This window comes from Notolabrus celidotus, chromosome 17 (genome assembly GCF_009762535.1).
Source record: "Notolabrus celidotus isolate fNotCel1 chromosome 17, fNotCel1.pri, whole genome shotgun sequence".
Lineage (NCBI taxonomy): Eukaryota > Metazoa > Chordata > Actinopteri > Labriformes > Labridae > Notolabrus > Notolabrus celidotus.
The window spans coordinates 31,508,796-31,536,530 of NC_048288.1; the positions used below are offsets into that span (position 1 = coordinate 31,508,796).

At 44.4% G+C, this 27,735-nt stretch overlaps 1 protein-coding gene across 1 annotated transcript in view; it reads right to left on the reverse strand.

Moving 5' to 3' along the window:
* The window catches only part of LOC117829359 (sodium channel protein type 2 subunit alpha-like), a 90,316-nt gene that overhangs the window by 44,837 nt on the left and 17,744 nt on the right, over positions 1 to 27,735 (reverse strand). The window contains exons 9-11 of the mRNA XM_034706992.1: positions 17,841 to 18,014; positions 14,966 to 15,127; positions 14,689 to 14,883 (exon numbers count right to left, since the gene is read on the reverse strand). Of these exons, the coding sequence (XP_034562883.1) occupies positions 14,689 to 14,883; positions 14,966 to 15,127; positions 17,841 to 18,014 (531 nt within the window). The remainder of the gene's footprint in view (positions 1 to 14,688; positions 14,884 to 14,965; positions 15,128 to 17,840; positions 18,015 to 27,735) is intronic.

Genomic DNA, 27,735 nt, shown 5'->3' on the forward strand with positions numbered 1-27,735 from the left:
CGTGTGACGTAATGCAACGTACTGTGACGTGACGTCATGCTGGGAAATGAATAGTTAAGAAGAATCGATAACATTTGAGGTTTACAATTCCAATGGAGTTGATCAATTGGAACCGATTCTAAGTTGGATCCGGTTTTCGATTCCCACTCCTAAAACAGATGCTCCCTCTTTTTCTGTTTTCCCTTTGTTCTCTCTGTCTCTCTCTCTCTCTCTCTCTCCCTCTCTCTCTCTCTCTCTCTCTGAGGTATCATGGTTTCCACTGCAGGTTGATTATTCAGCGTGTGATTAATAATGCCTGAGACTCTCTGTAACTGATCACTGAGCCTGAGTGCTGCTCTCAGGCAGATTGGCTTCTCTTTAACCACAGCTGAGTGTGCACCGTGAACAGGTCCGGGTCAGGTGGATCAGGTGTGTTCTGCCTCTGATTACAGACACACACACCTCAGAGCTGCACACACACACACACACACACACACAGACACACATACACATTGCGCTGTGAGGCGTTCAGGGTCTCCTCTGTCCATGCTGAGTGTGTGTCCGCTCCTGCATGTCAGCTGTTCATCTCACTGTCTCTCTGTCTGTGCATATCATACACATATTGACAGAAAATCACAGTGACACTGCTACACACACTCAAACACACACACACACACACACACACACACATACACACACACACTGCAGGCTGGATGTCCCACGGTTGTTTGTTTATTACGCAACAACTGCACTGGAACCAGCAGCTTCCCAGTATGTGGTTACGAAAGAGGAAACCCGGCCACTGGGTCAATATCCACCAGGAAGCGACCTCTGACCTTTCTGTGTGTGTGTGTGTGTGTGTGTGTGTGTGTGTGTGTGTGTGTGTTTAGATAGAGAGAAATGAAAGGGAGGAAATAGATTCTTACAAACACTTTGCTTGAAAATGTCCATAATGAGCGTTAAACCGTTCTTTGGTTGAGTATTTTGTTTCTTGCTGCAGTACCTCAAGTGTCCACTAGAGGCTAGCACTCTGTGTTATCACCAGATCGTATTTCACTTAACTACAACAACAAACCAAAGTCATGATGAGCGGAGCCAGGCCTGGAGTCAACAGGTCAGAGGTTTTCAGAGGACCAGAAAGACAACATGGATGAGGAGAGGAGGAGGAGGAGAATCCTTGATTCAAGGATTACCGGGGGGAAACCTCGGTCACATGACTCCAGCTGTCTGGAGGTTCTGCTCCGTGCTGGGTTCTGAACACTCAGAAGAGACAATAGAGCACAGAGCAGGACCACAGTGGACCAGAGACAGACTGGACACGGATCTAGTGGAAGTCCAATGTAAAGACCTACTTCATCCCGCCTCTTTTATTGTAAGATCGACTAAGAACAAGGTTCAGTCCACGTTTTAGACCGTCTATGATCAAATCAGGAGGAGCTGGGAGAGAGAGACGTCTGGGTCAACTTTCTCCTGCCAGCATGAGCATGAAAGACACTTGCAGTGCGTCTCTCCTCTTTAAATAAAATCCAATGAGTCTTTTGTTTCTGTAGTTTGATGAAATCGACTTTCAGTTTCAAGCTGCAGCAACATGTTAACTCCCAGTTAAACACACGTCTAATCGAAGACTTACAGGAACAACACAGCTCTGTTTAGAGAGCGTGCTGATGGAGAATCAATCTAAACTTTAGAACATGTATGTGTGAGTGTGTGTGTGTGTGTGTGTGTGTGAGAGTGTGTGAGTGTGTGTGTGTGTGTGTGTTTGTGTTTGTGTGTGTGTGTGTGTGTGTGATTGTGCATCGATCCCAGCTGGTGTGTCATTGGTGCGACAGATTGGCGTCCGGCTGTCACATGTCCGGCGTCACTCTACCACGGTGCCGGCGTCTGATTGGCTGCAGCTCCACCCAAACACCGATAGATCAATGATGTTGATTGGTGAACATGACAACATGACCCGACAGCTGCACCCATGACCTTGCTGCTCTCCGATATAACGGATAACTGAGGGGTGGGGCCGTACGGAGCTGTCGTCACCTGATCCCCGGTTTACTTATTTACCTGATCTTTAAAGAAAACACACAAACACGCTCTGAAACTCGCCATCATGACCTTAAAACACTCACACGTTAAATTAAACACCAGTAACTGAGTTCTACTTTTACAGGATCTGAGTCTTAAAGGTGACATATTCTGCTCTTTGTCATCAACATATCTTGGTCTAAGAGGTCCCTCAAACATGTCTTTAAAGTTTCTGCTCATAAAAACACTTTGAAATCAGATTCTGGTCTGCCTGTAAACCCCTCTTCTTCAGCCCTGCTCAGAACAGTCTGTTTTCTCTCTGACCACGCCCCCTCAGGAAGTGGGTGTGGCCTCCTCGGCTGTCCAGCACGTTGATCTAATGTTTACATGTTGGCTGAATATACACGGCTGCTCACAGACCCGCGTTACTTCAACCCTCTGAATCTGATCCAGAATCTGATCCTGATGGAGAGGCGCCTGCAGCAGGACCTTTCTGAACCATTGGTCACAGATTTAGTGTTTCTTGTTGTTTTATTTGTCAGTATGTCGACGTGTGTCTTGGTACTCAACATGTAGCTATGTGGCTATGCTAACTAGCGCTAGCACTTTTCCATGAAAACTAAAAATCATCCACTAGATCTTCAAATCTGCAGACGTGGGGAGTCAAAGCGACCTTTGTGTTTATTAAGACAGCCTACAACTAGCATGCCTCCCTCCTAAGCTCCTTGTTAGCACACATGTGTGCAGGGAATGAAAAACGGAGGAGGGGTTGAGTTGTATTTTATACAGTCTATGGGCTGAACAAGCTCCGAGCTCTGACTTCCTGTTACAGACCGGATGGCGTTGTGACGTATGAAAAACACTGAAAACTGAAACGGCTGGTTTCAGCACACATTTACAGAAAGGTGGAGAAATCAGAACAGGGGCAGAATGGAGTCTTTGACTTTTCAGGGGGTTTGTAGACAGGGACACAGATTTCAGGGAGAGAACCATTAAAAAGAACATTCTGCATGATATGTCACCTTTAAATTGCATTTTTGTGAATATTTTAAAAACGATGTTAACAGTTGTTTTCAAATGTGTTAGGAAGTCAGATAGTGAATACATTTCTTCAACTGTGAGGTTAAAATGATGCTTTCTAAAGTACGTTGGCTTTTTTTTAAAAATAAATGCAGAATCTGCAGAAATGAGTGTGACAAATTATTATGTAAGTCAGTGATAAGACCATATAACTTATACAAATAAAAACTAGGCACTGTTTTAACTGAATATAATATTTGCTACAACTGTATTTTGTCCACATACTGTACCCTGTATATAAAGATATTTTAATAAAGGTTTATGAATACTGGGATCACCCTCCAGACACCACAGAGCTGAAATCAGACTCAGAGTGGAGCTGTCGCTTCTTCAGCTTCTGCTCATGTTGCTGGTGTTAACTTGCTTCCAGCAGGATAGTTAGAGTAAAAGAAAGACCTGCTGGTCTGGGTGGGAAACCCCGCTAAACAGCAGGAAGATCAAAGAACCGTTGAAAGTGTGTGTGACAATGACGATGATGATGGTGTGTGAGGAAGAGTGGAGAGCTGGAAAAAAGCTAGTGTGTGACGGGAAGAGAGTGTGTCAACGCATCAGCAACGGACAAGTTTATGTATGATGACAGTAAGAGCCATCTGTGTGTGTGTGTGTGTGTGTGTGTGTGTGTGTGTGTGTGTGTGTGTGTGTGTGTGTGTGTGTGTGTGTGCCAGTTTCCGGAGCAGCGGACCACCTGATCCCCTGATTCACCTCGTTTAACTCATTAGGCGGCTCGCACCAATTAGCCTGGGGAAGTGGGCCAACCCTTGCCACACACACACACACACACACACACACACACACACACACACACACACACACACACACACACACACACACACACACACACACACACACACACACACACACACACACACACACACACACTAAAACACTGGACACACAGACACACACACCACACAGAATCTGAGAAACAAGCAAGGCAAAAACACAGCTGAGCCTCTTGTCAACAACACTGAGGGGAAAACTGAATTTACCTTTCAAGAAACTTTTTGAATCTCCTGATTTTTTTATTTTAATCTATTTTTAAATGTTTTATTTCTCTTTAAAGTAAAACACATAAAGCTGTCTTCTCCTGTCAATCATTTGTAATGCACATTTTTTCATCTACTTCCTGTTTTCATGTCAGACATTGTCCTTTTTTTTTCCTGATTAGACGAGAGGGAGCACACATCCTGGACACAGGGAGAACCTTAAAACTCCACACAGAAAGGTTCCTGCCCTGAAGGGGATTTCAACCAGGAACCTTCTTATAGAGCGCCAAATCCCAACATACCTTATCCTCAGACTCCTTCCAAACAGAGCAGGTCTAGACCGTCCTCTATGTTCTATGATTAACAAAGACCCAACATCAAGACCGGATCAGATCCAGTCCCTTCTTACAGACAGGACTCAGCCTGATCTCATCTTAATCCACCATGAGCAGAGCACTTTGCAGCATTTAGCAAGTTACAGTGGCAAGGACAAACTTCCTTTAACAGGCAGAAACCTCCAGCAGGACCAGACTCATGTTAGACACACATCTGCTGAGACTGTGTTGGGGAGAGGGATAGAGGGAGATGAAGAGAGAGAGAGATGATAGTGGGGAGACGGATAGTAGTAGTTGTAGCAGCTGGAGTCTGGACCACGTCCACAGCAGCAGAGATCCAGAGGAACCTACGAGACAAGGGAGCTCAGGGACTCCAGAAAGGTCTAAGAAAAGAGAGAAGAGAGGGAGACCAGAAGAAAGAAAAAGAGGAGAAGAAATGGGGAAGGAAAGGATAGAAGAAAAGGAGGGGATGAGAAAAGGAGACATAAAGGATGAAGAAACATGGAAAGAACAAAAAGGGAAAGAAAGAAAGAAAGAAAGAAAGAAAGAAAGGAATGAAAGGAAAAATGAATAAAAGAAGGAAGGAAGGAAGGAAGGAAGGAGAGAGAGAGAGAGAAAAAGAAAGAAAGAAGGAATAAAATAAAGAAAGGATGAATAACAGACCCCAAAAAAGGAATCTACAGCAGAGATCCAGAGGAACCTACGAGACAAGGGAGCTCAGGGACTCCAGAAAGGTCTATGGTTAGTAACTTTAATGGGACAGGAAGAGTTAAAGTGAGAGACAGGCAGAGAGAGGAGAGAGAGGGAAAGACAGGATCCCAGTGTGTCAGTCTAAGCCTATAGCAGCATAACTAAGAGCTGGTCCAAGCCTGATCCAGCTCTAACTATAAGCTTTATCAAAAAGGAAAGTTTGAAGCCTACTCTTAAAAGTAGACCTGCTCTGTTTGGAGTCTTCAGGTAACATTTGTTGTGATTTGGCGCTTTATAAATAAAGATTGATTGATTAAAAAGATGCCAGTTTGCATTTTCAAACCTCCCAAAGTTTCCTGTTATTGATGCCTCAAACAACAAGGCCTGTTTGAAGGTTGGAGTCAGACTCTTTTGGAGGTCTAAATGTGCTCGATGTAAGATGCATCCATCCGTCCTGTCTGAAGGGTGTTTTCTTTTTTCACTCCACAGATTATTCAACCACACCAAAGTAAGGAAGCTGTAAAACTAAACTGCCTGTACCTGTGCCGGAGGAGAGCTCGCCTCTCAGGTGTTCAGGTGCAGATGAAGGCATGCAGCCAAAAACATTTGGGCTGAATAAATAGAGTTGGAGGGGAGAACAGTTGTCAGCCCAGGTGTTTGTGTATTTCACTTGACTTGCCTTGGTTATTATAGCTCTGAGGGTGTGCAGCCTGCTGGGTGACTTATCTGAATTTGTTCATGTTGAATTTCCACACGCCATCTTAATGTGGACACGAAAACTCCGGGCACCACGAGGAACGAAAGGTCGTTTACAAACAGCTAAGAGTTATTTAGTGTTGGGCAGAAGACCAAGATGAGTTTATCAAGACCAATACAAAGCAGATATGGAAACATTATGGTGGTGCAGTTCACCCTGTGAAGACGGTTTTTATGTTAAACATTAAAGTTAGAATTTAAAATATGCATGATTAGTTTTCAGTGCATGTAAGACTGAACACACACCATCAGCTTTCTCGTAGACATTTCTTAGTCGGTCTGTTTACCAATTAATATTAAATAATATGATCTTCAAACTATGTCTCCAAGTCAAAGAACTGAAACATTAATTACAACAAAAATGTCTCCTTTGGAATCATCTACCAGTCAGGGTCCGGGAGGCAGACACCCTCTCTACTTTTAAGAGTAGGCTTCAAACTTTCCTTTTTGATAAAGCTTATAGTTAGAGCTGGATCAGGCTTGGACCAGGTCTTAGTTATGCTGCTATAGGCTTAGACTGACACACTGGGATCCTGTCTTTCCCTCTCTCTCCTCTCTCTGCCTGTCTCTCACTTTAACTCTTCCTGTCCCATTAAAGTTACTAACCATAGACCTTTCTGGAGTCCCTGAGCTCCCTTGTCTCGTAGGTTCCTCTGGATCTCTGCTGGAGATTCCTTTTTTGGGGTCTGTTATTCATCCTTTCTTTCTTTCTTTCTTTCTTTCTTTCTTTCTTTCTTTTTTTCTTTCTTTCTTTCTTTCTTTCTTTCTTTCTTTCTTCTTTCCATGTTTTGTCATCCTTTATAGCTCCTTTTCTCATCCCGTCCTTTCCTTCTATCCTTTCCTTCCCCATTTCTTCTCCTCTTTTTCTTTCTTCTGGTCTCCCTCTCTTCTCTCTTTTCTTAGACCTTTCTGGAGTCCCTGAGCTCCCTTGTCTCGTAGGTTCCTCTGGATCTCTGCTGCTGTGGACGTGGTCCAGACTCCAGCTGCTACAACTACTACTATCCGTCTCCCCACTATCATCTCTCTCTCTCTCTCTTCATCTCCCTCTATCCCTCTCTCCAACACGGTCTCAGCAGATGTGTGTCTAACATGAGTCTGGTCCTGCTGGAGGTTTCTGCCTGTTAAAGGAAGTTTGTCCTTGCCACTGTAACTTGCTAAATGCTGCAAAGTGCTCTGCTCATGGTGGATTAAGATGAGATCAGACTGAGTCCTGTCTGGAGGATGGGACTGGATCTGATCCGGTCTTGATGTTGGGTCTTTGTTAATAATAGAACTTAGAGTCCGGTCTAGACTACCAACACAGGCTCTGAAATGTTTACAGAGTTTCAACATGCGGCTTAAATATTTTAATAATGGACTCAATTCACGCCACATTTCCTCACATTAACCAAAATTATGAAATCACTTCTTTGTCTTCATCTATATGTTTCTCACTTCAGATAAATCCAACCTCCATTAATCAAACACAGAGTTAATCTAATTATTCAAACCCGTAGTTTATAGTTTGTGGATTCAAACCGCTGATTCGTGGTTTCTGAACAGCTTGAAAATGATTTTAAGAAAAGGTCTCTGTGATTAGAGTTTGGAAATATCTAATAAAAGTAAGATAAAAGTTAAAGTGGGAGTGCAGCCGGAGCGTGTGGTGGCAGGTGTGCTACTGTTGAATCGCTGGCTCAGGGAAACACATTCAGCCGCTCGTTTGTCATCAAGAGAAACCGAACATCGGCTCACCTGCGTCAGACTGTGCAGCTGCAGACACACACGCGTGCACGCACACACACACAGACACGAGGAGCACACACTTCGGGTGTTAAGAAACAAGGTCTGGAGGAAACGCCTGCAATTTCCATTTTTGTCGTTTCCATTCGTAGAAAAGAGGTTAAAGATTTTACTCACAACAACTCTACAAATCTCACAACGACCCAGCACCAGGTCCAGAAATGACCATTTAAAGAATGACAATCATAAACGTGGAGGTCTTCAAACACATGAACCAAACGTAGAAGTGTGATGTCTCATATTAAATCTGGACCTGCTCACCCTGCTTTAAAGTTCATGAAGCTGGTCTCTGTCGATGCCATTCTGCATTATCTTAGTTCAGTCACGACCGCTCTCCTCAAAATACTTCATTATCTGCATGCAGTAAGTTATACTTGGCTGTAAGGCTCTGTTCTGGGAGCTCCCTGCCCTTCCATGTGTGTACGTGGAACCCTGAGGTGGGTAGAGCACACCTCCCCTCTCTCTCATGTGCAGGGAGAGCAGCAGCAAATATACAAGATGGTCACCCCACCCTGTCCTTTCAAGGCCAATTCTTAAAAATACCTTTTAAGGACCAAATCTTATAAAGGAAACAATTTCAATTTAAGGTTTTTATTATTAAACACTTTCCATAAGTTGAATTGTTATATTGAGTCGAGTAAAATGTGATCACGTGTGTAAATTAAGCACTGATAGTATTTCAGTCAGGACCACTCTCCTCAAAATAATTAATTATCTGCATGCAGTAAGTTAGATTTGGTGGTATGGCTCTGTTCTGGGAGCTCCCTGCCCTTCCATGTGTGGACATGGAATGTTAAAGCCTGAGGCGGGGAGAGCATCAGCAAATAGGCAACACAACCAGCCCACCCCAACCTGTCCTTTCCAGGCCAATTCTTAAAAAGACCTTTAAAGGACCAAATCTTATCTTTACAAAAAGACACTTTTGAAATTTAAGATATTGATAAACAAACACTTTTCATAAATTGAATTGTCATATTGAAATGTGGAAATTAAGCACTGACAGTATTTCGGTCAGGACCACTCTCCTCAAAAGAATTAGTTATCTGCATGCAGTAAGTTAGATTTGGTGGTATGGCTCTGTTCTGGGAGCTCCCTGCCCTTCCATGTGCGTACGTGGAATGCTAAAACAAGAGGCGGGGAGAGCACACCTCCCTTCTCTCTCATGTGCATACATGAAAATCCAAAGGTAGGGAGAGCATCAGCAAATATATAAGATGTGCACCCCATCCTTTCAAGGCCATTCCTTGAAAAGGACCAACATTTTTTAATAAACAATAGAAATTTAAGATATTGATAAACAAACACTTTACATAAATTGAATCGTCAGGTGTGGGGGGCTGGTGGACTAGCGGCCTAAGAGGCCCACGTATAGAGGCTATAGTCCTCGTCCCAGAGGCTGCTGGTTCGATTCCTGGCCGGTCGACCATGTCTTCCCCAGCTCTCTACTCCCCACATTTCCTGTCTCTGTTCATCTAAAGCCCAAAAATATAACTTAAAAATGTGATACCGTGTGTAAATGAAGCACTTAAAGTAATTCAGTCAGGACCACGCTCCTCAAAAGAACAACTTCCCTCGCTTTTGTGTGCACACATGACAAGCCAAGGCAGGTAGAGCATCAGCAAAGACCCCCGAGGTTCAAAACAGAGCGAGCGTCAGTGAGGATATATATGACACTGATGAAATCAGACACAGCAGAGAGGAGGAGCTGGAGTGGAGGAGCTTTCAGCTGATGGGGGCTGGAGTGAAGAGCAGCTGATGTTCTGTGGGCGGAGCTTGACTTCATGGCGTGAACTAACGCTTCGCTCCGGGTGTTTAACTTCCTGCTGCAGCGCTGAAGTTGTTTCTAAACTTTGGGGCTGAACTCAGTTTGCTTCAACGCATCAGCAGCGAGCATTTTCAGGCTGAACGGTTCATTCATGCACCTGTGAAAACATCTGCTGCTGATCTCTCTCTCTCCCTCTCTCTCTCTCTCTCTCTCTCTCTCTCTCTCTCTCTCTCTCTCTCCCTCTCTCTCTCTCATGCTTCGCTGATCTGCTGCAACTAAGGACTCATGCGTTAGCCGACCAGCCGTTGATTAGTGAAGTGATTAATCAACTAATCAGGTAATAGATAACATTCTATGACGTGATGGTGCAAAGATAGTAAGGATGCAAGATGTCTCACTCCTCGATGATGTCGTCGACTAATTTTATCGTTCATGTCTGTCGGCTACGTCGATGAATCGTCTCCAGTCCTCGACATCGAGCACAACACACCTCACTTCCTGTGTCACTCTTTTTCCCGCCCAGGCTATTCCCAAAACAGAGCTACACCAGTTCACCACAAACCCCGTCCTGGAGCGGGTCACTTGTTGTGTTGAAACATTTCAAACTAAGAGTTTTTATCCTCTGTCCTTCTTTACATCCTTTCCTTTGTCCTCCGTTGTGTCCTCATTCCTCCATATTCTCTCCTCTTTTTATCATGTCTTTACGTCACTCTTACATCACCCTCCTTATTCCATTCCTTCCAGCTTTCCCTGTTCTTCTTCTTCATCTTCTTCTTCTCCCTTGCTCTCTTTCCTTCCTGAATCCTTTCTTTCCTTACTCTCGACCTCTCAAAGATGGATCAACATTTTTTCTCCTTCACTCGCTTTACTTTCCTTCCTCCCTTGTTTCCTTCTTTTCGTCGTATGTTCCTAATCCCTAAGTTTGCATGCAACCTGCTCTTTACTATTCCTTCCTTCCTATGCTTCCTTCTTTCCTCCCTTTTATCCATGTTTCCTTCCTCTCATCTCTCTGTTCTTCCTTTGAGTCTTCTTCTTAACATAACAAGTTGTGACACTCGACATCTCAGAGCAACAACAGTCACACACACACTCCCTCACATGTATCAATGCATGCAGAAATGCCTGCACACACACACACACACACACACACACACACACACACACACACACACACACACACACACACACACACACACACACACACACACATACACACACACACATGGAAAGACACACAAGCATGGCTGCTGAGCTGAGCTGTGCACAATGAGGCCATTTCTAAAGGAATAAATCACCTGAATTAGAAAGGTTCGGTCATCATGACACCAAAACACACACACACACACACGCACACACACACATGCACACATACACACACACGCACACACACACACACACATTGGGCATATTCATTCAGTCAGGTCAGCGTATCCCTCTGCAGGGGGAGATACAGTTCCTGCTACTGACAAGAGAAGAATAAGAGGCTGTTGACTGCGAGCGTGTGTGTGTGTGTGTGTGTGTGTGTGTGTGTGTGTGTGTGTGTGTGTGTGTGTGTGTGTGTGTGTGTAAGCTGTCTGGCCTATCAAGCTTGTTATTAAATATCCATGAGACCATTAAGCTAAATAGATGAATGGGACTCCGTTATTGCCCTGCCCGCGCACACACTCACAAACACTTACACACACACACACACACTCCACACACACACACACACACACACACACACACACACACGCACACACACACACACACACACTTCATATTCCTCTGCTGAACATGAGGCTCTTTGTAAAACTGAATATGAATATGAGGAACCGGAGGAAAATGAAATAGGGAACAAAAAGAGGCAAAAAGAGGAAGTATACCAGCCTCCTCGCCCTGTTTCCTCTCCTTCTTCCCTACTCCCTCCTTTCCTTTCCTTCCTCTCATTCCTCTTGTTTTAAATGTAAAGGGTTGATGTCATTTGTTAGTAATACTTTACTCTGAAGACTTACATGCTTACTTTTTTTGTCAGAACTATTACTAATATTAAAATCTCTCTGACGGAGACTTTCTCTTCCCCTGAAGGTCACATGATTCAGATTCTGACCCACGTACCAGACAATGGGAACCAGGTCCAGGGAGAAGTGGAGCAACATCCTGTCCTGTGGTCCAGACAACACCATGAGAGTGTCGTGGGTCCTAGTCCCCCTGTTGGAATTGTGATTTGCACCTGACAACTATCCTAATCCCTAACACTCAGCGACAAAACAGCTGATGCTGAGGGCGTTTTTACAGGACTCTGTTTTTGTAATTTCTCTTACATTATCTTCACTTAGATTCCTTTGTGCGTGTGCGCTTCTGTATGTGTGTGTGTGTGTGTGTGTGTGTGTGTGTGTGTGTGTGTGTGTGTGTGTGTGTGTGTGTGTGTGTGTGTGTTGACGATGAGATAATGGTACTTTCTCCTCTCCAGTTACCGCCTCCTGTCTGCTCTGAATCCCTCTGATTAAGGACACACACACACACACACACACACACACACACACACACACACACACACACACACACACACACACACACGTTCAAACACACTGATGGATTGATTGATGTGTTTAGAGTTGTACACACGTGTCTGTTTGTGCTGGATGTTGTGGGTGGTCATTTTATGTACGGCAGGTAAAATGAGCTGTGTGTGTGTGTGTGTGTGTGTGTGTGTGTGTGTGTGTGTGTGTGTGTGTGTGTGTGTGTGTGTGTGTGTGTGTGGGTCTTCCTGGGGGGGGTACAGTGTAAGAAGAGAAGACAGATAGTTATCAGAAGAAAGGAAATCTTTCCTCTCTCTTATTGTCTGGCCGGGTGAGTGCTCTCTGCGTTAATGCATGTGTGTGTGTGTGTGTGTGTCTCCGGTTTGTGTGTGTGTGTGTGTGTGTGTGTGTGTGTGTGGGTGATTACCCTTGTTCTACATGGAGAAAACACTGCTGAGCTGGTCATGCTTGCAGTCACATACGAGTGAGTAGTGAGCAGTCCTGGATGTAAAGAGGTTTGTGTGTTTGTTGGACGGAGAGTGAAACAACAAGAGGAGGAGAGACGGGAGGAAAACGGCGCTCTGATTATTCAGCTCGGCCCGGGCGAAGCTCGCGGGGTCGTTTAAATTTAAATGAGAAATATACGAGGAAAGGTCAGGAGGTCAACAAAATTATTGAAGTGCCTTTCACTGGAGGCCAGGAGTATGAACTCTGAGTTTAGACTCTGTCGCTCTGGACATGAAGAGATCTCCTCCATCTTTTACTCTGGGTCTTATTTTTACATAATTTAGGGGTCTAAATAAAGAATAGGTGAAACATTAGATTGCTTCAGCCTGCAGCAGTGAAACAGGCTGTAAGGGCTGTAACGTAATCCTTAGGGTTCGGATGTTCCCGATCAAATAACGTCACAACTGTGCTTTGATGGATCTGGACTGTGGAGGGGTTTCCCACCCAGAGAAGCAGGTCCCTCTTTAACTGTGAGTGTACTCCAGACTCTAAATCCAGTATTTTTAAGGCTCAGTAAAAACGTACATTTTAAACAATAAAACATCCCTACCCATGTAGGGGAGAACAGGGTTGGTTGTCACACGGGTTGGTTGGCACACTCGTGGGAGGGCGTTGTTTCTCAAATTGGGGTATGGACATTTCCAGAATTCGGATCAGAGCTCACCTACAGAGGGCCTGATCTCCTAAGATCCCAAATAACGAGCGCTAATTTGCGTGTGCAAATAATAATTTTGCACGTGTTATTTCTGGGCGTGTTGCGGGTGCAGATGAAACCACTTGGGTCAGATCAGCCGAGCGGTACGGCCCGGCACCCAGGCCGCGAGAGCAGTCAGACCGAAGGACCCAACCCGCCGCAGGAGACCCAGGCCAGGGGACAAGCCAAGGGCCCAGACCGGAAGCAAGCAGGTACCGCCGGAGCACCCAGGGCAACCCCCAGGTCACCCAGTAGGAGGAAAGGGGTGCGAGGGGGGAGAGATCCCGCAGCCCCCCCAAAGGGACACCCCCACAACACAACCCCCACAGCCCCCCAAGACGGAGCCAAAGGAGCCACCAGGGCCGAGGGGGCCCGGCACCAGGAGCAGACAGCCAGGCAGACGGGCAGGACCAGGACCAGAGCCCGCCAACCGGCGCGCCGGAGCGGGGGGAGGGCGGAGGCGGCAGGGCCAATCCCCCCTGCCCCCCCCAGACGGCCCGACCACTCCCCCCAGCCACGCCCCCCACCCACGCCCCGCGACTGATGGACCAGGCCGCGGGGGCATGGAGGGACACCCCAATGGCTGCCGTAGTAACACCCCCCCAGCTTGTTATCTTGTTTTGATTGGCTAACACATGTAGTAATGCTTGTTAGCCCAGCTGTTGCAGGCATGTTGTAAAGCGATGTTATGATGAGCGTTACAGTGACCGCAGCCATGTGTGCGTAACGCTGTGCCAGTTTGCACCTGCCTTTCAAACGTGCTAAATATAGACGCAAAAACAGCGCCCGCTATCTGCTTCAGGTTTGATAAATCACATTGCGTGTGCTAAATGATTTTATCTGCATCTCCTCCTCCCAGTATTTTGTGCGTTCTGATGATCTACATGTGTTCTGCATATTCATGAAGGCAAACACGCTAAATGATTAGCGAGTGCTATTTTGCTCGTTTGAAAGACGCAATCCTCGGTGCTCACGGTTAGTAGGTCAGCTTTGCGCGCACTATCAAGTTTGCACGTGTTTTTATACACGCAAACCTGTAGTAGATCAGGCCCATAGTCTTCTCTGGAGTAAGACAGCTGAACTTGAGGTGAGAGGACTTTTTGTGTTTTTCATGTCAAATTGTAAATATTCAGCTCCTCAGTATTTTTCTTCTCGGCTTTTAAACGATGGGTTTATAACAAAACAAGTGTTACCCTTACAAAGTGTGAGGGGGAAGCTATACTTTAGATTTGTATGAGCTAGCTAACTACTTGTTAGATGGTTGTTAGCCTTGATGCTAGCAAAAAATTCAAGTTGGGGTTGGTCGTCACATTCTCTTTGGGGTTGGTTGTCACACATGATAAAACAGTGATCTCGTTGCAACCATCGCAGCCTGTTCCATCGTTTTCAACAACTCATTTTAAAGATGGTAAACAAGTCAACCTCTGAAAGTTAGAAGCTGAAGACGTCGGTTGAAACCCAAAGGACTTCAGTGTGACGAGGACACAACTCAACAGGAAGCTGACGGTTTGATTATTCAAGAGAAAGATAGAAATCAAGAGAGAGAGACGAAGCAATAAACAGACGTAGAGGTTCCAGCCAAGGGTCAAAGGTCACTCACCACCAGGTTCCCGATGACCATGACCAGCATGAAGACCAGGATGCAGAGCGGTTGACCAGCAACCTCCATGCAGTCCCACATGGTCTCAATCCACTCGCCGCACAGGACCCTGAAGACGATGAGGAAGGAGTGGAAGAAGTCCTTCATGTGCCAGCGAGGAAGAGCGCAGTCCTTCGAAATCTTACACACGCAGTCCTGGAGGACAAAGACACGGTACAGTGGACTCAAACCGCATTCACATGAATCCACCTGAGACTGAATGTATCCGATGCCTTACCTGGTAGTTTTTACCGAACAGCTGCATGCCGACCACGGCGAAGATGAAGACGATGATGGCGAGGACGAGCGTCAGGTTGCCCAGAGCGCCCATGGAGTTGCCGATGATCTTGATTAGCGTGTTGAGGGTGGGCCACGAACGGGCGAGTTTGAAGACACGGAGCTGGACGGAGAGAGAGAGACACAAAGACAGGATGAAGTCAGGGTTTAAAGCCTCTGAGCATCTTCAGAGGAATGTGTCCTTCTTTGGTAAAAGGCTGTCGGTCTGTTTTTGAAGGAATACTGATGGACATTCATGTAAACTCAAAACATCAGAGACGAGAAAGAACATCACATGAAATCAAAAAACAAAGAAAACATCAGAAAGAAGAAGAAGAGTGAGAAGAAGACCAGAAACAAATAAACCTGTGTGTGTGATTGTCCCTGTCGCAGAGTCTGATTAACGTGAAGTGACGCTTTGAGAGACGGACACAGGCAGACGCCGACGGGCTTCAAAGATCTGAGTGTGTGTGTGTGTGTGTGTGTGTGTGTGTGTGTGTGTGTGTGTGTGTGTGTGTGTGGTTGATTGATTTGGATGACTATCATCCTCGTCGTGTGCAGCAGAAACTGACGCAGCCAACCCTCTTCTTTTAGTGATATCAGACATAAATCCTCTCTCCCCTTCACTCCCCCCCGCTCTCTGCTGTTTCAGACGTCAGATTCAAATGGACACGAGAAACATGACGAGAGAGTTCAGCTGTTAGAATCTGCAGAGTAAGAGACTCTGACGCTCCAGACGGACTGAAGAGGCTGAAGTAAGTTTGATCTGTTTGGTTGAATAATTATCACACCGATAATTTTAATCAAACAAGGAAAGAACGAGCAGACTCCCAAATCTATGGAAGATGGAGAAAAAAAATAAGATGCAATATATCTTTTTATTCTGAGACTTTAATCCCAGATTTCTGACTTTAATCCCAGAATTCTAACTTTAATTTAAGAATTCTTCAATCTCTGAATTCTAACTTTAATCCCAGAATTCTGACTTTAATCTCAGAGTTCTGACTTTAATCTCAGAATTATGTCTTTAATGTCAGAATTCTAACTTTAATCCCAGAATTCTGACTTTAATCCCAGATTTCTTACTTTAATCCCAGAATTCTGACTTTAATTTAAGAATTCTTCAATCTCTGAATTCTAACTTTAATCCCAGAATTCTAACTTTAATCTCAGAACTCTGACTTTAATCCCAGAACTCTGACTTTAATTTAAGAATTCTTCAATCTCTGAATTCTAACTTTAATCTCAGAACTCTGACTTTAATCCCAGAGTTCTGACTTTAATCCCAGAATTCTGTCTTTAATCCCAGAACTCTGACTTTAATCCCAGAATTCTAACTTTAATTTAAGAATTCTTCAACCTCTGAATTCTAACTTTAATCCCAGAATTCTGACTTTAATCTCAGAACTCTGACTTTAATTTAAGAATTCTTCAATCTCTGAATTCTAACTTTAATCTCAGAACTCTGACTTTAATCCCAGAGTTCTGACTTTAATCCCAGAATTCTGTCTTTAATCCCAGAACTCTGACTTTAATCCCAGAATTCTAACTTTAATTTAAGAATTCTTCAACCTCTGAATTCTAACTTTAATCTCAGAGTTCTGACTTTAATCTCAGAATTATGTCTTTAATGTCAGAATTCTAACTTTAATCCCAGAATTCTGACTTTAATCCCAGATTTCTTACTTTAATCCCAGAATTCTGACTTTAATTTAAGAATTCTTCAATCTCTGAATTCTAACTTTAATCCCAGAATTCTAACTTTAATCTCAGAACTCTGACTTTAATCCCAGAACTCTGACTTTAATTTAAGAATTCTTCAATCTCTGAATTCTAACTTTAATCTCAGAACTCTGACTTTAATCCCAGAGTTCTGACTTTAATCCCAGAATTCTGTCTTTAATCCCAGAACTCTGACTTTAATCCCAGAATTCTAACTTTAATTTAAGAATTCTTCAACCTCTGAATTCTAACTTTAATCCCAGAATTCTGACTTTAATCTCAGAACTCTGACTTTAATTTAAGAATTCTGACTTTAATCCCAGAATTCTGACTTTAATCTCAGAACTCTGACTTTAATTTAAGAATTCTGACTTTAATCCCAGAATTCTAACTTTAATTTAAGAATTCTTCAATCTCAGAATTCTAACTTTAATCTCAGAATTCTGACTTTAATCCCAGAATTCTGACTTTAATCTCAGAGTTCTGACTTTAATCTCAGAATTCTGACTTTAATCTCAGAGTTCTGACTTTAATCTCAGAATTCTGACTTTAATCTCAGAGTTCTGACTTTAATCTCAGAATTCTGACTTTAATCCCAGAATTCTGACTTTAATCTCAGAACTCTGACTTTAATCTCAGAACTCTGACTTTTTTAAGGTTTTAAAATGTTTTTGCACTGGGTTGCAAATTTAGCTTGATTTTAATTAGAGTAATCGCAATATATGGGATGTGCAAACATTAGCGTCTGTAAGCATTCTGGGTAATTTACTGGTTCTTCATGGTCAGACATTCCGCTCTGTGACACCAGAGTCCAGTTCAGTGACAGCTCTGTTATGTCTTAATATCAGCATCATAGCTCCGCCTCAGTTACTGAATTGCTCCGCCTACTTTTGAGTCACTTTGTTCTGCTCGATCAGCGCGTCTCCATCTTTTATCCCTTTAGCGCCGTGGTTGTGAGCGACAGAAGGGTACGCTCACAGAGGGAAACAAGGTCTGCTTGTTTAGAGACAATGATCCTCATCAGCTGAGAGGACTTTCATCTGACAGAGTTTTGTTTTCATGCCTTTTAAAGAGAATCTGAGTCTGATAAAGACGATGTGGACTCGTGGTTTTACCAGTCTGAAGGATCGCAGCACACTGAGCCCCTCCACGTCCGACAGGCCCAGCTCCATGAGGCTGAGGCAGACGATGATGCTGTCGAAGATGTTCCAGCCCGTCTGGAAGTAGTAGTACGGATCCAGAGCGATGATCTTCAACACCATCTCCAATGTGAAGATCGCCGAGAACACCTGAGAGACGGACGGACGGACGGACGCAGGAAGAAGAGGAGTTAAACACAAACAGACACGTAGAAAAAATGCAGCTCGTTTGGTATATTCAAAGAGTTATTACCTGCCCATGGATGTTTGGAAATGGCTTTCACACACACACACACGCACACACACACACACACACACACACACACACACACACACACACGCATGCACACACACACACCAAAGAGCTGGACACGCTCAGGTAGACACACAAACACAACCATGAGCATAAACACACTGAGATACGAGAGCTGAATGGAGGGCAGAGCTCGCCAAGGGGTAGGACATTTCAGACTGGGTTAAATTCACACACACACACACACACACACACGCATACACACACACACACACACACACACACACACACACACACACACACACACACACACACGTCACCTCCTATAACTCCAGCTGAAGCACAGAAGTTCCTTAAAAGCCAACAAGAGTTCAGCTGCTGAAAACGACACGATTAGCTGCTACGCTCTTCTTAGCGTACTCTGTTTTAATTGGATGGCGAGTTTCGAGTTACGACCATGGGCTGTGTGACAGACGTCGCCACCGTGACATCACACACCACTTCGTCCGCTGTCTTTTCGAAGTCAAGCGCTCAGCACTTCATCAGACATCATCCCTGAGACCAATGTAAGAATGTGACTGAGAGTAAAAACGGTCTGTTAGTCCAACAAAGCGACAGACACACTGATTATTCGTCTGATATTTACACAAACACGTTCCTGAGCACCTAGCAGCTCCCACCTGTCACTCAAAGAGGCCACGCCCCTAACCCCACCTCCCTTTAATCCTGATTTAATGTCAACATGTGAGTTGTTTATAAACTCTTCCCGTACAGTTGGCTAGAGAAGCCACACGTGTGTTTCTGCTGTGAAGTCATTTTAACACAGGTCTCTATGGAGGTCGACTCTCTTTCAGAGTCAGCCTCTAGTGGCCATTTGAAGAACTGCGACTCAACATCACATCAGAACTGTAAGAAAACATCAGAGTCAAAAAGAACACACAAACAAACTGTGAGCGGCGGTCTGCAGCTCCGCTCCTGATTCCTAAACCTCTGATTAATTCAGACGTCACTTTGCTCCTGTGATTTGATCCTTTAAGCCGTCCCCTCTGCAGACCTCAGCTTGTCTCGGGTCAGCCTCGCTCTGCTTCACATCACGTGTGTGTTTGATGTGTGTGTGTTCAAAGTGTGTGTTCAAAGTGTGTGTTTGTCCTTGCAGAGGAAACAGCAGCCCGCTCCCTGCTTGTTGTTCCAGAAAGACGGGGATCCTCGATGTGACACCGTCTACGTGACACACGTGTGTCCATTTCTCAGCCTCTCTCTATGTGTGTGTGTGTGTGTGTGTGTGTGTGTGTGTGTGTGTGTGTGTGTGTGTGTGTGTGTGTGTGTGTGTGTGTGTGTGTGTTTATGCGAGTCTGTGCAAGAAAAGCACAAAAAAAGGGAGTTCTGAGGCTTAATTAAGTGTGACTGAATATTTTGTCTGTACGCAAAATCACTCAATCACAAAATCAGGCTGTTTCCGGGGTTACCTCTCGCTCTAAAACACACACACACACACACACACACACACACACACACACACACACACACACACACACACACACACACACACACACACACACACACACACAAAGATGATCCTCTTATACGGGCTCATTAACTCTGTAGTGCGTTGATTAGCTACTCAACAATCACGCTGTTATTATTACTGACATCAGAAGAGCCTCTCTCTCGCCCTCTTACACATGTGAGAGAGTGATGTGGGGATGAAGGAGGCCCTCTTAGGACAAAAAGGTTGAGAAAAACTCTGACTAAAGAGGAAAATGTGAAATAAATCATCCCGTAAGAGAGTCAGAGTGTGCATCTCAAACAAAGAAGGAGAAGAAGACGAGGAGGAGGAGGAGGAGGAGGAGGAGGAGGAGGAGGAGGAGGAGGGCGGCTGGTGAGCAGGTTTCTGTCAGGGCGACACGGCGGCCGTGTCTCAGTGAACGCTGGTGTTGTGTTACTGATAAGAGGAGTGTGTTGACGTCAGGCCGGGTGATGATGAAGGCTGATGAAGTTAAGCTCAGTTCATCTGTCAAATATCAGCCGCAGCCTGTGGCCTCAAACGGGGCGCTGAGGACGGAGACATCACACAGCAGCTGCACATATGAGGCAAGAGCTTTGTTGTTACTCAAGAAGCACAAATAAAAAACTCTTCTGTTTGTTGTTTCTGCTTTTAGACCGAGGATATTCAGCGAGTGTTGATTTTAGCCGGCCGGACCCTGTGTGGATCTTTTGTCCGATACAAGATACAGAGGTAACAACAGCAGATGACCTGCTAAGGCTGGAACTATCCAGGAAGTGAAACATCTTCATTAATGATGGGACCTCAGTGTTTTTATGTTTCTGTTCCTGCTGAGTCTCAGCTTCACTGTAAACAGGTCCACAGAGTCTTCCCTCTGGCTTCCTTCAGCAGTATGAACCTGAAACAGAAACTGATGTTCTTGTGATGTTCTTGTAATTAACGGGTCTTCAGTTTGCTGAAATAACAACATCATGATGCAGATTAGTCCAAAGTCCAAAGTCAAGCTTTGTCAGGTCTGTCCTCAAGAGGAGAAGAAAACTACGTCTACAATGTTTGTTTGTTGAATGGAGGTCTATGAAAGAGGATTAGAGACACTGATGTTTCTTTAGCTCTGACCTTCTTCACAGAATGTTCCATTTGTTCTCAGAATTCTGACATCATCAAAGACAGAATTCTGACATCATCAAAGACAGAATTCTGACATCATCAAAGACAGAATTCTGACATCATCAGACAGAACTCTGACATCATCAAAGACAGACTTCTGACATCATCAAAGACAGAACTCTGACATCATCAGAGACAGAACTCTGACATCATCAAAGACAGAACTTTGACATCATCAAAGACAGAACTCTGACATCATCAAAGACAGAATTATGAAATCATCAAATAAATAATTATGACATCATCAAAGACAGAATTATGACATCATCAAAGACAGAATTATGACATCATCAAAGACAGAATTATGACATCATCAAAGACATAATTCTAGAATTCTGTCTTTGATGATGTCAGAATTCTAGAACACCTGCTGTTGCTCTCCATACAGACTGTTTTTCCTGCTGACACCTGACTGGTGGATACTACTCAGACTACAGACAGAGACCAGAACCCTCCTCAGACTAAAACCCAGACCCTGAGATCCAGATTCAACATGTCTCTGAATCAGAATCTGTAATTACAGGTTAGTTGTAGCTGAAAGTAAAAAGCTTTGTCAGGTCTGTCCTCAAGAGGAGAAGAAAACTACGTCTACAATGTTTGTTGGGAGGTCTCAATGGAGGTCTAGAGACATGTTTTTTAGCTGTGACCTTCTTCACGGAATTTGTTCTCAGAATTCTGTCTTTGATGATGTCAGAATTCTAGAACACCTGCTGTTGTTCTAAACACACCTCTACAGTCGACTCTACATCCTGGTGATTTCATTGAAGCTGCTTCGGCCTTCTCTTTATTTTTCTATAGACGACCTTTGGGGCTTTTTAACGCCTTCATTCACAGCTCCCCCGGCGTGCCACATTGCTTTTTTAAATTATTTTTATTTATGGCCTTTGCCTTTATTGATAGGACAGCTGAAGAGAGACAGGAAATATAGGAAGCATAAAGCCAGGGGGGGGCATGCACCAACAGACCGAGGGTCAGGGTCGAACCTGGGCCGCTGCATTAAGGATGTAACCTCTGTATATGAGGCGAACACTCTAACCTCTGAGTTAAACCAGCGCCCCTCTCATGTTCCTACAAAATATGTCTCCTTTAAACCAGCATGCTCTCCTTTCAGCAGAAACCAGGTTTTCCTCCACGTCTCCTCCTCGTGTGCTTCTCCATCAGTCTGCTGGTCTCTGATTGGATGGACGAGAATTAGAGATGTGGAGCATTTATCCACTTCCTGTTATACGATTTGAAAAAACTCATAAGAAGCATCAAAAAGCTTCACAGCCACGTAAACAGGAAGGTTAATCTCCGCCTAATTTAAGACAAACTTAATCCATAACAGAGCGGCAGAATTAACCTGCACCACAGTTTACTGTGGAGAACTCCGAGGTGAGATTCAAGTTCAGCACTGAGGACACCGAGAGAGAGATTCTGCAGAGGCAGAGAGTGATTCACCCAGCGAGGGATGAGAAACTACTCTGACCAGCTACTCTGTGTGTGTGTGTGTGTGTGTGTGTGTGTGTGTGTGTGTGTGTGTGTGTGTGTGTGTGTGTGTGTGTGTGTGTGTGTGTGTGTGTGTGTGTGTGTGTCGACATCAGCACTCACTAATAACAGTAACATCAGCACAGAGAGGATGACACGGACTCTGTATGTGTGTGTTTGTGAGAGAGAGACACGTGACTGTTTTTGTCACAAGCAGGCAGATGTAATGAGTAAGCACCATGGCACGCACATACACACACACGTACACACACGTACACACACACACACACACACACACACACACACACACACACACACACACACACACACACACACACACACACACAAATACACACGACTGGCAGGTTAAGGCTGCAGATCAGGCTGGAGTCCTGCAGGAGAGTCAAATCTACAAAAAATGAATTTCTGTTTTTTGATGCCAGGCTTCTAAAATGTTCTTAAAATCGAGGTGTCCCATGTTTACATCACTGTGAAATAAAAACTCAGCTAAAGACTTTATTCCTTCTACATGCAGGTAAAGCATGGTGAAACAAAGCAGAAACCTCCAGCGTTCAAATATAAAGCCAATGCAGAAGTCCAAAAAACTACACTTCCCCAAATGTCCACTAGAGGCTATCTCCTGCAGTGAGTCAGTCCCCATAGAGCCCCATGTTAAATGTTACAGCAGAAATAAACATGTTTACAGCCTGGGACAGAAACAGTTTGGGTCTCTGTAGCTCATTTTTCTCTTCATGAAAGAACCAAAGCAGAAAGGAATAGAACAGATCAAAGCAGAATAGAATGGAACAGATCAAAGCAGAATAGAATGGAACAGATCAAAGCAGAAAGGAATAGAACAGATCAAAGCAGAATAGAATGGAACAGATCAAAGCAGAATAGAATAGAACAGATCAAAGCAGAATAGAATAGAACAGATCAAAGCAGAACAGAGCGCAATGGAACAGATCAAAGCAGAACAGAGCGGAATGGAACAGATCGAAGCAGAAAGGAATAGAATGGTACAGATCAAAGCAGAATAGAATGGAACAGATCAAAGCAGAATAGAATGGAACAGATCAAAGGATAATAGAATGGAACAGATCAAAGCAGAATAGAATGGAACAGGTCAAAGCAGAATAGAATGGAACAGATCAAAGCAGAATAGAATGGAACAGATCGAAGGAGAATAGAATGGAACAGATCAAAGCAGAATAGAATGGAACAGGTCAAAGCAGAATAGAATGGAACAGATCAAAGGAGAATAGAATGGAACAGATCAAAGGAGAATAGAATGGAACAGATCAAAGCAGAATAGAATGGAACAGATCAAAGCAGAATAGAATGGAACAGATCAAAGGAGAATAGAATGGAACAGATCAAAGGAGAATAGAATGGAACAGATCAAAGCAGAATAGAATGGAACAGATCAAAGCAGAATAGAATGGAACAGATCAAAGGAGAATAGAATGGAACAGATCAAAGCAGAATAGAATGGAATGCTTCCAATGGATCAAAGCAGAATAACAACAGTGATTAATTGTAGACAGAAGCAGAGACACCAGGGACGATCATATACATGTCAAACTGATCTGAGTGAAGGAGTCGGTCACATGTCCCCTCTGCCTGTTGACACTGTGATAAAAACTCTCTATAGAGCTCATTTCTCTCTTCATGACGACTCTCTCTCCTTCAGGCTTCACTTTGCCGTCAGAAAGCCCATTTATTTTTGCATTATTCCTGGATGTGACGCACACGTGTTCCCCCTGCCTGCAGCATGCTGATCAGCTGATGTTTACACACCCTCACGTTACTGAACTAAAGACGTTTGTCTGATTTCAAGACAAACGTCTGAAGAAGCATCAAAAGTCCCTGAGTTTTAGAGTTCCCTCCCCTGCCTCAGAGCCTCTGAGCAAGGACACGACTGTGCCGACCAAATTAGAAAACACTCACAGCAGCCCACTGTGTGTGTGTGTGTGTGTGTGTGTGTGTGTGTGTGTGTGTGTGTGTGTGTGTGTGTGTGTGTGTGTGTGTGTGTGTGTGTGTGTGTGTGTGTGTGTGTGTGTGTGTGTGTGTGTGTGTGTGATTCTCTGTGTGTACATACCCGGTAACAACCTCACACTGTGCAAAATGCCAGATCACACAGGGAGCACCTTTATCAAGAGGGCCGCACACACACAGAAACACACTCTGTCTTTGAGTTTCACCTCCTCTGTCCTCTCTCTTTTTCTTTCTCCACAAAGGAACTTCATTACGGACGATTCTCAGGCTCATTTTTCACTCACACACCAACACGACCGAGAGGAAAATAAGAGGCAGTAAATATTTATTATCAAAACCTTCCATTTATTCATACCAAATCTGCATAGTCCTTAAATTCTCCAGAGGGCAGAGGCGGACTTTAGGGGACGCAGAGTTGGATTTCACAAGTTTTAAAGTGTCGTTTAGAACAGCAGAGGCTTGGACTGAGTTTGGAATAATGTGTGTTAAACCTGCAAATATTCACCTTTCACATCCGATCAAGAAACCCCAACCCCATCATGTCTGTCCTCATATAACCCCCTGAGGACTCACAGCTGAGATCCATGAACGGTGTCTGACTGAACTCCAGAGGCTGACCAGCACCAGGATTTCTCTGAGGCGTTCTGTTTCAGCTGCTGGGCCCCTGAGTCTCAGCTTCACTGTATCTAAGGAAGTCACACCGGCTGAAATATGACGTCTGAATTCTCAGCTTCATCCCAAAGAGCTTATAGCGCCCTATTCCCCCTCTAGAACTCTACGCTCCCAACATGCAGGCCTGCTCATCGCACCTGAAGTCTCTAAAAGTAGTATGGGAGGTAGAGCATTCAGTTATCAAGCCCCTCTCCTTTGGAATCATCTACCAGTCAGGGTCCGGGAGGCAGACACCCTCTCTACTTTTAAGAGTAGGCTTCAAACTTTCCTTTTTGATAAAGCTTATAGTTAGAGCTGGATCAGGCTTGGACCAGGTCTTAGTTATGCTGCTATAGGCTTAGACTGACACACTGGGATCCTGTCTTTCCCTCTCTCTCCTCTCTCTGCCTGTCTCTCACTTTAACTCTTCCTGTCCCATTAAAGTTACTAACCATAGACCTTTCTGGAGTCCCTGAGCTCCCTTGTCTCGTAGGTTCCTCTGGATTTCTGCTGTAGATTCCTTTTTTGGGGTCTGTCATTCATCCTTTCTTTCTTTCTTTCTTTCTTTCTTTCTTTCTTTCTTTCTTTCTTTCTTTCTTTCTTTCTTTCCCTCTTTGTTCTTTCCATGTTTCTTCATCCTTTATGACTCCTTTTCTCATCCCCTCCTTTCCTTCTATCCTTTCCTTCCCCATTTATTCTCCTTTTTTTCTTTCTTCCTCTCTTCTCTCTTTTCTTAGACCTTTCTGGAGTCCCTGAGCTCCTCCTAGACTGACACACTGGGATCCTGTCTTTCCCTCTCTCTCCTCTCTCTGCCTGTCTCTCACTTTAACTCTTCCTGTCCCATTAAAGTTACTAACCATAGACCGACCTGGAGTCCCTGAGCTCCCTTGTCTCGTAGGTTCCTCTGGATCTCTGCTGCTGTGGACGTGCCAGACTCCAGCTGCTACAACTACTACTATCTGTCTCCCCACTATCATCTCTCTCTCTCTCTCTTCATCTCCCTCTATCCCTCTCTCCAACACGGTCTCAGCAGATGTGTGTCTAACATGAGTCTGGTCCTGCTGGAGGTTTCTGCCTGTTAAAGGAAGTTTGTCCTTGCCACTGTAACTTGCTAAATGCTGCAAAGTGCTCTGCTCATGGTGGATTAAGATGAGATCAGACTGAGTCCTGTCTGGAAGATGGGACTGGATCTGATCCGGTCTAGATGTTGGGTCTTTGTTATAATAGAACATAGAGTACGGTCTAGACCGGCTCTGTTTGGAAGGAGTCTGAGGAGAATGTTTGTTGTGAATTGGTTCTTTATAAATAAAGATTGATTGATTGAAATGTAGACGTGAATATTGTTGATATAAGGTTGATAAAGTGTCTCACATGGCTTAAAGTAAAAACTGGTAAACCTCTCTCCTCAAGAGCTTCATAAGTGACACAAGCAGGGACATGCATCTCACTCTGGAAGCTGTGATCCACATTAAGTCCATCCCTCCCACAGCTGACACACGCTGCTCATGAGCCTGTCTGAAAAAGGGGAAAGCCCGAATGACTCCGAGGTAGCTTACTAAAAGTTGAGTCTGATTCTGAAGCTCCTGATACTCGTGGCTTTGACAAAAAACCCTTCGACCAGACTCGCCAACAAACCCTACCGTCTGCCTCCAGCGTCAGAGCCATTACAGGTTAAGTGTACTCAGGAGAGTCTGTGGGATTAATGCACGGAGCGGCTCTGTGGATAAAAGCAGGCAGCGGTATGTTTCCTTTAGATCTCTGCACACATGGAAATATTGATACGACGTGAAACCAGAGAGCAAACGCCAAACAACAACAAACAGTGGAAGCATTAGCAGACATTGATTCTGTCAGCGCTGTAATGTCCTGACATGATCCTCTACACACTGCCTTACATAACACACATACACACACACACACACACACACACATACACACACAGCAGAGGCTCTCCTGTCCGTCAGAAAGGCTAGCTAAATGCTATGTAAACATCTGTGAGGATTAGCGGCTTTATCCTCTAAAGAACTTAGCGACTCCAGACTGGAATCGGATCCTGTTGACGTGACTCGGCCTTTATCTGAGACCTGAACGCCTCATAATTGAATAGAAGTTTGGACTGTTTACGCTGCAGATGCACGGCTCCGTCAAACTGCAGAGGAGGCGAGGGCAACGCCGCAGGAACATTATATAACTGTGGACTGAGTGAGGTTCCTTCAGGTCGTGTTACAGACTGACTGACCAGGTGAACAAGCTGAAGACAGGTGCATTAAAATATCACATCTTACTCCCTTCAATAGAAATCATCAGGAAGGATCATCACATGAATACAGAACTCTTTAAGACAATACATTAGAAGCATCTTACACATGATGAAAATAAACATCTCTCATTTGTTTGTAATATGAAGTTTTCTGGAGAGTAGGAGGAGAAAGAGTCTGTGGAGTTACAAAAGCTGTCTTGCGACACCTTTGCCTCCCTTTGCAGTGCCTGTTTATTCCTCATTAGTCCTTTCTGGAGTCCTTGAGCTCCCTGGTCTCGTAGGTTCCTCTGGATCTCTGCTGTAGACGGCCTGCTTCTACCTACGTGCCAGGGTCCAGCTGCTACAAATGCTACTAACACACTCCTCTAGAACAATACGCTCCCAACATTCAGGCCTGCTCATCGTACCTACAGTCTCTAAAAGTAGTATGGGAGGTCGAGCCTTCAGTTATCAGGCCCCTCTCCTTTGGAATCATCTACCAGTCAGGGTCCAGGAGGCAGACACCCTCTCTGCTTTTAAGAATAGGCTTCAAACTTTCCTTTTTGATAAAGCTTATAGTTAGAGCTGGATC